The sequence below is a fragment of the Adelges cooleyi genome, unplaced genomic scaffold (assembly GCF_023614345.1).
Source record: "Adelges cooleyi isolate 19-005CV unplaced genomic scaffold, UGA_ACOO_1.1 ACOO_flye_CR_arks_rails_tigmint_CR_PRNA_167, whole genome shotgun sequence".
Lineage (NCBI taxonomy): Eukaryota > Metazoa > Arthropoda > Insecta > Hemiptera > Adelgidae > Adelges > Adelges cooleyi.
Genome location: NW_026095824.1, coordinates 2,976,761 through 2,987,183, shown reverse-complemented (window position 1 = coordinate 2,987,183; position 10,423 = coordinate 2,976,761). Strand labels below are relative to the sequence as shown.

At 35.3% G+C, this 10,423-nt stretch overlaps 2 protein-coding genes across 3 annotated transcripts; both read right to left on the bottom strand.

Annotated features, from left to right (window-relative positions):
- Positions 1-1,523: 1,523 nt before the first annotated feature.
- Positions 1,524-3,597, bottom strand: LOC126832940 (outer dense fiber protein 3-like protein 2). The gene is made up of 2 exons (XM_050563998.1): positions 3,263-3,597; positions 1,524-1,932 (listed from the first exon to the last, which is right to left on the bottom strand). Exons 1-2 carry the CDS (start codon positions 3,595-3,597, stop codon positions 1,524-1,526), a joined length of 744 nt encoding a protein of 247 aa, XP_050419955.1.
- Positions 3,598-5,251: 1,654 nt separating this feature from the next.
- On the bottom strand, positions 5,252-9,724 carry LOC126832867 (ubiquitin carboxyl-terminal hydrolase 5). 2 transcript variants are annotated; one of them, XM_050563886.1, is made up of 15 exons: positions 9,298-9,724; positions 9,031-9,156; positions 8,577-8,768; positions 8,399-8,505; positions 8,134-8,324; positions 7,909-8,054; positions 7,657-7,850; positions 7,510-7,581; positions 7,168-7,369; positions 6,862-7,082; positions 6,481-6,600; positions 6,239-6,420; positions 5,965-6,168; positions 5,675-5,875; positions 5,252-5,606 (listed from the first exon to the last, which is right to left on the bottom strand). In XM_050563886.1, exons 1-15 carry the CDS (start codon positions 9,403-9,405, stop codon positions 5,428-5,430), a joined length of 2,445 nt encoding a protein of 814 aa, XP_050419843.1. In that variant the 5' UTR covers positions 9,406-9,724; the 3' UTR covers positions 5,252-5,427. The 2 variants fall into 2 exon arrangements, with proteins under 2 accessions (XP_050419843.1, XP_050419844.1); XM_050563887.1 differs by having other exon boundaries at positions 8,577-8,747.
- Positions 9,725-10,423: the final 699 nt, after the last annotated feature.

Here is a 10,423-nt window from a genome sequence, read left to right as displayed (position 1 = left end):
AACAATGCAACGAAATAGCACAGCATTGCACCTCACACGCTCTGGCATCTTACACTGAATACCAATGGGTCAGCAAGTGGGACGTGTGCGACACTTCTAGTAGGTACGCGTGTAGTAAACAAATACCAATTTGGGTGTACAAAATAAACTTTGGCCAATCGAAATAATAATACATTTATATTTTTTACACGTGCCGACGTTTTGGACTAGATTTTTTTCTTAGTATTTATTAGTAGAGTCCATCTTATATTAGGACATGAACGCACTTTATAGTCACTGATGATTGGCTGTTGAATCTTATTAGGTTGAATGTTATTTTGTTGTGTCTCCAAGCAATAGCACAGCACTGAAGAGGATAAAAAGTACAACACTCGGATTTATTTCTCTATTTCACTTTTATGTAAAAAGTGATAACAGATAACAAAAATAACAAAGCCAATGCTGCCAACAAAACAAAAATGGCGGCCTTATCAAATCCTTCAAATTTCTTTTTGAGACATCCCCTATACGTACTATATTATTTTAATATATGTCACTGTTTATATGTTTATATATTTAATACTCGTATATAAATATACCTAGTCAGATTACATAATATACATATCAGACTGACGACCAGACTTTGCACATTTTCTGTGTAAAAAAAAATGTTAGCGTTATCACTTAATAACGTTTTTGACATTCATACGAAAATCATGGCTTACATACTGAGTTTTTATTTTTCAACTGATTAGTTTTTATTCGGCACTGTGGTAGAAGCATAGTGGAAACTGAGCATAATATTAGGATCAGAAAAATTCCTCTCAGAGTACTGTAGAACAAGTTTATTTAAGATGTAGAATAAAATCCCTCACCCATTTTAAAATTGGCGAAAATGTATTACTAAAGGAGAACGGAAAGCGCTATTTATTATGGAAAATTTAACCAATTAAATTGAGCAATAATATTACATTTTTTTGCGTATAAAACTAATTTTTTTATGTAAAACTATATTCTCTATAGGGGCTAAAAGGCTTAATTTTGATTTAGCAATTAGAAAATTAGTAAAATTAGAAAAACTATAACAAATACAAATTTAAACGCTTATAATGACAATTTGCGTTTTGTATAAAAATTTGGCGCTGTCCGTTCAGCTTATGGAGATAATTTTAGTTGTAATAAAACGTAGGTATTTTATTTTATACCAGCAAATAGCAAATTAAATAATCGATAATATAAATTCAATTAAAACTTACTCACTCAAATTTGATTCAGGTTTTTCGCAAATAATCATACAATAGTTGTAAATTAAATAAGTAAAATAAGTAAAAAATTATCGCAAAATATAATATTGTATTAGGTATATTATGTAATAATAATATATTCCACACTATGTCGTGTTCCAACCTAACCGTTTTATAGGAATAACAGCTCTTTCGGAAGGGTTTTATTTTTGCTTAATAAAAATCATTTATCGAATAATAATTGTCCGACGTAAGCTGAAGGTCGTCTGAAGGTAAGTTCAATCGAAGTCGTTATCATATCTATTCCCAAAATGGCGCCTTATCGGCTGCGGTGAGATAAGGACCGGCCGGTTGGGCAATGCGCTCGCCCAGCGAATACTGTGGAGCGTTGTCGAAGCGCACCAAAGGCGGCAGGTAAGCGTTGGGCGCGGGCGTTCCTTTCCTCTTGGACTTGCCAGCCGCCGGAGTGCCCAGCATGACTGGCCTGGGCGTCTGCTTCTTGTACAGGTCCAGTTCGACGGCAGAGTACTTGGCGGGGCCGGGCGATTTGTAATTGGTTTTGCCTTTGCCCGCGCCGTCATGTCGGCCCAGTATGGTGTACTCCGGCACGGACGGCAAGTTGGGCACGCGGTTGCCCACAATGGCGGCCTGGCCGTAAGCGTTTGGCGCCGGAGTGGGCGACAGTTTTTTCCGGGACGGCCTTTTGAAACTGTCATAAGCAGAACATATATAACGAGCGTATCAACGTGAAAAATGTAAAAAAAAAAAAAAATATTGGATAATATTATACCTAACCTAACCGTACAATAGTCCCAAACGACACTGATAAGTCTAGAGTAAATAAAAATATATAAAGTTGTACCTAACACTGTTAATACACAACGAAGTAATCCATTAAAGTTCGAGGTCTAAATTAAGATTTTGCAAAAAAATTCCCTACACTTAACTATGGGCGATTCTCTGAAACTAAGGAATTTTGACATTTTCATGTCTTAGGCTCTTAGGCACATAACCGAAAAAATTGTCGCGAAAAAAGTTTGACAAAAAAACGTTATATAAACGGTCACGCTGTTATCTGATAAGGGATAAGAGATGGCGGTGGTAATCTTTTTTTTTTTTAATTTCTGATTAAACATAGGGTTCACATTAAAGATCATTAAAGGTCCTTCGTAGAAATTTTTAGTTTAGTAGAAAATTTGAATTAAAGAAGTTGCCAATTTTAAGGGACTGAACGGCAGTGGTGAGAGACTGAACTGCAGTGCGAAGGACTAAACAAATATTCAAATAAATAAACGGTTTTTTTTTTAATTACAACATAATACATAACAGTATAATACTATTATATTGACATAATATAGTAGGTTATCACATTGAACTTTTATAAAACTAAATTTTAAAATTTCAGTCCCTCATAATAATATATTTTTGAAAAAATTGGAGACTGAAAATCGCACCCAAAAACATTAACTACTGGTTGTTTTTTTGCCGGACTACGTTTTCTCACTATCACATTGTTTAATAACAATCAAGAAATGAGATAAGACAAATGCGGTCAATGTTACTTATATGTTGTCATTCAAGCAATATGGCTATCTCTCAAAAACGCAATTCTAAGTAAAAGCTCTTTGAATTGGTGCCATTTATAGAAAAATATGAGGTCCTGAACACATAGTTTATAGGATAAAATGAGGAAAATATTGAAATATTTCAAAAAACCATAATATTGATTCTGAAAACTAGTTAATTTAGTTTAGTGAATCGCCTTGTTAATACATAGGTTATTTCTTTGCTACGGGGAATTATTTAAAAAAGGGCCACCAAAATGGAAAAACAAATTCTGATACAGTGATTACATTTAAAAATAGTAGACTATAACGAGAAACTATAACAATATAATACAAAACATCTTGTTCAAAGTATATTTTTTAATTAAAACAATAGCTTTGTTACCACTTTAGCTTTAAATAGCCACCTTATTAGTTATTTTGCACAACTACAAGTAAACTCTTTACTCTTTAGTTTTGATTAGTTTTACTCACCCCAACGAGTAGGCCGGCATCGCGGGCATGGTCAACGGTAGGGCGTCGGTGATGTTGTACGCGGCCGGACTGGGCGTGGGCGCGTTGCGTTTGGGCTCTTTGATTCTGGACGCCAAAAAAGCGGCGGGCGTGGTGTTGGGCCCGTGCCGGGTGTAGTCGCCCAGGTCGTACTTTGGCCCGGGCACTTGTGGCCTGCGGCCCGGACCGGCGTCCTTCAGCAGCTGGCCAAGCGAGAAAGCAGGAGCCCTCGGCAGCCTGACGTCGGTGTTCTCATAACCCACGGTGGTCGGTGCGTCGTACTTGGGCCCTGGCGTGCCGTATTGCTTTTTCGTCATCGCCTAAGTATAAACTAATTTTAAAAAAAAACGCCAAAGGTAAACACTAATTTTTAATAATAAACGCCTTTATTTTTGTCTAATTAAAAGTTTCGCCCTAGACCTTAAAAAACCGAAAAGACAATCAATGGCTATTTGCAACCGAGCAACAAAGACGGTCGCTTGTTTCAAACAGGTATGCCAACGTTGGGGAAAAAAATTTGCCAACCAGGTTAGGTTTATTTGTTGGGGTTTTCCATTAAGAGGCATCAAGACACCTGCAATTTTTTGGTCGAAAATAACACTCGGTCTAAAGTAATTATTCCCAAGTTTAAAAAAGTTAACAATTGTCGGGTTTTTACATTGAAATATTAATATTAATCAACTAAAAAACAATTTTAAATTTGTGCCACAGTTGTGCGTTGAAAATGTTGTGGAGAGTTCATTAATAATTTCAGATATAATTTGTTATGATTACCATAGCAGGTTTAAAACTTGGTTCAAAAAAAGATTAAATGTTTTATTTTTAAAATCACAATTTTAGGATATTATAATCAAAAATTGAAAATTGTATTCAGCTTATAGTATTTTATAAATTAAAACCGTTTTGCGTACTTATCATTTTACTACAACGTTGAAATGGCAAAATACTAAAAAAATAATTGTTTTATCGTACAGGTACTATAAGTTTAATAACATTCATAATGATTATTTTTTTAAAGAAATCTATTTTCATATTACAATCTGGATATTTATTTCTATGATTTTCAACCACTTGAAGTAAGTATATTGTCTTTGTTCTTCATTGTTGGTTGAGCAATCGTTGAAACATAGTCAGTCATGAGTGCAACTCCTATATAATGATCGTCTTCTTTCTAATTTTGAGGGGGTTTTAACAAGAAGTTTGTATTTATATTTTTAAAGCTGTGAAAATCTATTTTGTGTAATCTAACTGGTTATTGTTGTTGTAGAAATATTTGCAGCCGTTATAGTAATTATTTTTTAGTAGGTAAATTCTTCTTCACCGCTATTATGTAATGATTGTACCATTTTATTTTTTTCAGTGCTCAAAACATGCTTATTAAAACATTTTTCAAAACTTATTTTTTAAGGAGATTGGTGAAGGTTAGGTTAAAGGAAATTTGTTTGCAAAATCTTAATCTAAAGGTTAAACTGTGACGTGTAATTTTTAATTTTTAGTAATTAGGACTTTCTTTTTTTGGTAGTCAGTTTATTTTCTGGACTATCACAGCAATCTTGGCAGCGATTTAAAAAAAAAAATTGATACTTCTTGTTTAACATCATATTATACTCATAATCCATGTTGGTGGGAGATTACTTCCTCCCCTCCCCCCCAATTGATTGTTTATATGTCTCCATTAAACATAATATTTTGAGGGAATATAATGTGTGAAAAGTCACAAAGTTTCAACCGATTTAAATAGGTAAAATGGTTTACTGATTTATTAAGTTGTGCACAATCCAAGTGGTCCAAGCCTTTTATCAAGGTTAGCTAAAGTTTTATAAGCAAAAAATAAATAAAATAAATAATGAAGAAACTGTACATGAAATTAAATGATGTTATGACATTTTTTGCAAACATAAACAATGAATTATTTGAAATCGGAAAATCACTATCGTCACGCTTAAAATAGAACAAACTGTGTTCATGACATATTGTAAAAAATATATTTTTTTAATTATTTTCGTTTATGGATACAATTTACAGTTCAAAATACATATTTAACTTATAGGATAAGAGCAATATAAAAATGATATTAAATACAAAAAAGTATGTACGAAAAAAATGATAACAATCTCGCGACGATTAATAATTTTTTAAACGACTTTTCAACAGTTGATTCTTTTGTAAATATACAAGTAGCCAAGATCGAGCGGAGGGTTTTGAGACACCGCTACTTTTTCATCGTTGAATATAACCCAGCGGCCTTCTTTTTTAATATGACACACATAGTGTCCGACGGTCGAGGAACTGCCCATGTGCGATATCAAAGCCATAAGTTTGTAAACTGTAAAAAAAATGCAAAACGGTCAATACACGACGACAACGTCTAACCGAGAACAAAATATCGTTTACCTCCTTGTCCGTCTCTGTACGTCGGCACCGAACTGGCCGGAGCGTCAATCAACGCGCTGACGTCTTCGGGTCCGTGACTCATGATCCAGTCGAGAGCTCGATCCAGATTGTTTTCAGTGGCTTTCAATGCGGATATCACGTGACTTCGTTCGAATCCCATAGACATGATCATGGTGGCGGCTTCTTCGTTCGGCTCGAAACCTGATTGTTGTTGGTTACAAACTTATTAGTTAAATACACTACACGACCGCGGTAGATATAATATCACTATTTGTCATTCTCATAGTTACCACAAGATTTGGATTCGGCTCCTGGCGGCACGAAAGGTGCGTCGAAATCTGAATCTGAAATATGTTCCATTAGCCAGTTGGACGCGTCGTTCAGTCCTCGGTTTTTCGTGTAAAATACGGCTCGTTTGCAAGCTTCGGGCGGAAAGCCCATTTGGTTTAGTTCGGACATGACGCTGGGGTCAAACACGAACGGAGGAGGAGCATCTAAAATTAATAACATTACAATTCAACAATAGAGTCATTTTTATTTTTTTTTTACAACAAACGTTTTTACCGATCGTTTCCGGCAATATATTTTCCCCTTCCTGAGGACCGTTTCCCTTCAAATGGCCAATATCCAATTGTTCGGGCATCTCAACAGCGCAGTCCAACTTGATGGGCGTCCAGTCTTCGCGGAGAGAAAACTTTTTCAAATGTATCATCAGATGATCGGGAAATGTTGCCAGTCTCGTAGTCCTGTTACATAAAAGATTGTAATTAACTAAACAAGTTAATCGAATCCACAAAATTACTTACTTTTGAGCCGTAGTTCTTTGGTTCAATGCGGCGTTAAAGAATTGTTCAATGACTTCAGACTGACTAAACGCTTCTAGACACGAAGACACTTTGATACGAGGTCGAACGATTTCGTTGACGCTGAAAATTTTTACATTTAAATATTACAATGTAATACGAATTTTCAGACGAGAACTAAAGTTATAAAGGTCCGAAAAAGTTGTATTGGCATCTTTTTCATTGAATGGGGTCGTAAAAGTTAATTTTTCGTTATATACGCTATTGTTATTCTGCGGTTTACACAGATGTTTGTTTTTTTTTTTTAATGCAACTTCTTTATTGATTATCGTATGTTTTACACAGTTAGTCTACTGAAATTGTAATATTAATTGTTTAACTTACTTTTTTTTACCAGTTTCGCCTAATCCTTCGTTTTCGATTAACCGTTTCTCGTATTCCAATACGTCGGCCTTGTTTATGGCCGCTTCTAGAGGAATAGACAACGGCAAACAGTACTCGGGGCGATATGTGTACTTAATTTGTCCGGTAGTTGAACATTGATAACGTTCCTCGATGTTGAACTTGAAGCTTTCCGCGGGATTTTCCGACCGCTGACTATGGCGCTGAAAATATAAATTTTATTTTAGTTTTCATTGGTTATAAAAAAAAGCCTGACCCGGGGGGTTAACCCGCTCCATTAAAAAATACCTCAATCAGAGAAACTAAATACAAGAAGAATTCTTGAGCATCCTGCTGCTTCTTGGTGGCAAACTCCGGATGTCCCTTTCCGATCAACGTCTTAATAGTGTTGGGTCTGACCCCGTGGTGCCAATACTTTTTCTTGCCTTCTATGACCTCCGGCGGCGGCATAGAGTACCTTCCAGAACACAAACCGTGTGCAAGCTTCGCCCTGGTAAGATATCGACAAATAATTAGTTTACAAATGTCTACATCGCACACACATCTAATTATTGTTAACTACTACTAATTAACAAGCAATAAGTAATACGAACAGTATTAATAAAAATATACACTCGAAAAAATACTAACATTTGCACGTCGAAATTTTCAACTGGATTATCGGTGCACATATCAAATATATTTCTCGATCCAAGGTAATACCTGTAAATTGTTTTTGTTTAATAACGCTCAATCGGTGGTTGTCAACAAAAACTAACAATTCCAAATTTGTCTTACTTGTCGGTGAAGTCCGATATGGAGAACAAAACTTGCATGATACTGTTCATGTAACAAGAGTTGCCCAAATTGTGCATGCCCGTGTATCCCGGTCCGAATATCGGTTTTAGTTCGGCGCCGCTCTCTTGCAACGTCGCCCATTCGCCGAATTTCTGGTTTAGATCCAATTCCAGTTCCACCATAGATTTTTCGGTCTAAAACAACGACACAATGTACCTCGGACGACATGACCCATGAGCTCTTATCATTTACCTTTTCTAATGTAGAAATGTTGATACCAAAGTGCAATAGATGTTTTACGAGATTTGGATTTTCGACCATATCGTCTTCCGGATAACTGTACACGTCTCCTTTGCCGTCTTTTGTGATTGTGCCAAGCTTTACGGCGAGTGGATGTTCTATTGGGCAAGTTTAGAATTATATTCCTTTTTTTTCTATTTAAGTATACAAGAAAAAATATATAATCGTGTTCCATACTAGTTTCCTCGTAATGAAGAGTCGCATGACCGTTTCCTCCTGAACCGTCGAAAAATTTACGCCCACAGTAGATTGAACCGTCCGTCAAGTTAAGCCATAAATTATTATCAATGTCGCAATTTTCAAATTCACATTTCCAACCGCTGGGGGGAATTTTTTTGCCGTTGTTTAACTGTTCTATGTCAGCGTATCTATTTGAAATAACAAAAAAACCATAATACAAGTACATGTAAAGCCGCCGGCTGAAAAAATAAAATGGTCATACTTGGTTTTCAGTCTTATTTCTCCGTCCCAAGTGCCGGACAAACTTTCTAACTCGGCCAAATAATTAGCCGATTTAGCTTCGATAATACCTTTGACCGAATCGATCACCTTACAACAAGAACAACAATGATATTAAATACTTGGCAAAAAGCTGTTATTGTAATAATATTAGTTTTTACTTTTTGCGGCAACTCGTTAGTTTCAAACGGTATGGACTCGAAATTGGGCAGCACCACGATGGAGTATTTCTCTATTGTTTTGTACTTCTTGTTCTCCGCGTCCGGGTCGAAACCGCCGTCCACTCCGATCGCCAGCCTGGTGATCTTTCGTTCGGTCGGCGCATCTCCTACCTGAGTCATTTTGGTTTCAACCTAACAATATATGTATGCTAACACTACTAAAAATATGTTTACGAGTATATTTTGTCTTTACGTCAGAAAAACTACAAGACTTAACAATTAATTTAACAGCGTCGATCTAAATGTACAAAAAAAATAATCGTCTGTACAAAATTAAAGATGATATTTTTTACGATAAATTTTCTATTGTATTGTGTAATGTTTGTATTGCATGATAATATTTACTATTTAATAAACTACACCGTGCACATGCAAGACTAACATGGTTTGTTACCTCAATTTTATCGCGAAGCATGTGCAGAAAAACCGAACATCCCGTCTTGTTGTAATATCGTTCGACGTATTCTCGACCGAGCCCGACAAACGTTTGCAAACAAATATAAAGTCCAGTTTCGTAATCCTAAAACGTCACCAATAGCTGTTATTAATTACTATTAATGCGTCTGGACAGTTGTAACTATCAGACCCTGGTTTGGCAGTAGCAAGTATAAATCAAACCTCTGGGTATTAACAATTATTACTGCAATTTGTCATTACTTACAGGCGAATCAAACGAATAAAGACATTCGTCTTTGTACACCCGGTCGGTGTCTTTCGGCACGCGAGCATCGTAATTTTCCAGTACCGACTTGATGGCGGCACTATCCATTTTAAACAAAATATACGACGTCGACTGTGTGTAATAGTAATATATTAGGTATAATAAAATATTATTGAAAAAAAAAAAAATCAATCGGCAAGTTCAATAGACAACACACTCCTGCTCTCTTCTACGGGTAAATAATAAATATTATTGTGTATCGAATGAGCGAGTTCGAGAAAAAGTATTTATAACCAAAAATAGAATAATAAATATTAAATAATAATACGGTTTATTATTGCTAATAACGTAATAATCGCTTATTTAATAGGGTATTATTAACAATAAGAAATTATGACATTGTTATTACAAGCCGGAAATATTCATAACCTACAATATTATTGTTACACACTATCACGTCTTATCACCACAAACCGAGATAAAAATTGACTGTCATCGTCGCAAAAACGGTAGCGTTTCTTTGGTGGTATATACCGTTACCTTGGTCGTAACTGCCCGAGTGAATAACCACGGAATAACCAGAAGGGAAACCCAGACAATTGTCGGACATTCTGCTTACCATTACCCATAATTATCACTACGCCTTTTCCTGGAGTTACATTCCACAGATATATATATAGTATATATTAGCCTATAAAGTAATAATAATTAATATTAAAATAAATAAGCTACATAGTTACCAAGACGTGTACGTGCCGCCAATAGATCTCTAGTAGTTGAGGTTATCATTTTCCGCCATCTTTGTTAGAACCTTATCACATGTTTATAGCTGTTATCATTGCTTATAACAATATTACAAGTTTAGTTGATAGCAAAGAATCACAGATATTTTAATTTTTATACACACATAAATCTTCATGTCGACTTTAATTATTCTTCTCGCTAGTCAGCAATCTAGTTAATTTTTTTAAGATGTCCAATTTTCATACGTCGAGTTCTAAAATCTAAGACTACCTACTGTAGAAAATGTTCAAAAAAAAAAAAAAAAAAATGTCCAACTTCACCTCTTGCGGTGGAGATAGTGTTTAAGACATTTTTTTTTGGTTTGTCAACATTTATACCTTGT

Excerpts from the sequence above, each read along its gene's own strand:
- LOC126832940 (XM_050563998.1), bottom strand. The coding sequence starts at position 3,597 with ATGACGAAAAAGCAATACGGCACGCCAGGGCCCAAGTACGACGCACCG. Across the intron at positions 1,933-3,262 it reads ATGCCGGCCTACTCGTTGGG|TTTCAAAAGGCCGTCCCGGA; the intron begins GTGAGTAAAACT and ends TGCTTATGACAG.
- LOC126832867 (XM_050563886.1), bottom strand. The coding sequence starts at position 9,405 with ATGGATAGTGCCGCCATCAAGTCGGTACTGGAAAATTACGATGCTCGC. Across the intron at positions 6,421-6,480 it reads CAAAGAACTACGGCTCAAAA|GACTACGAGACTGGCAACAT; the intron begins GTAAGTAATTTT and ends TTTATGTAACAG. Across the intron at positions 6,169-6,238 it reads TATATTGCCGGAAACGATCG|ATGCTCCTCCTCCGTTCGTG; the intron begins GTAAAAACGTTT and ends TATTAATTTTAG.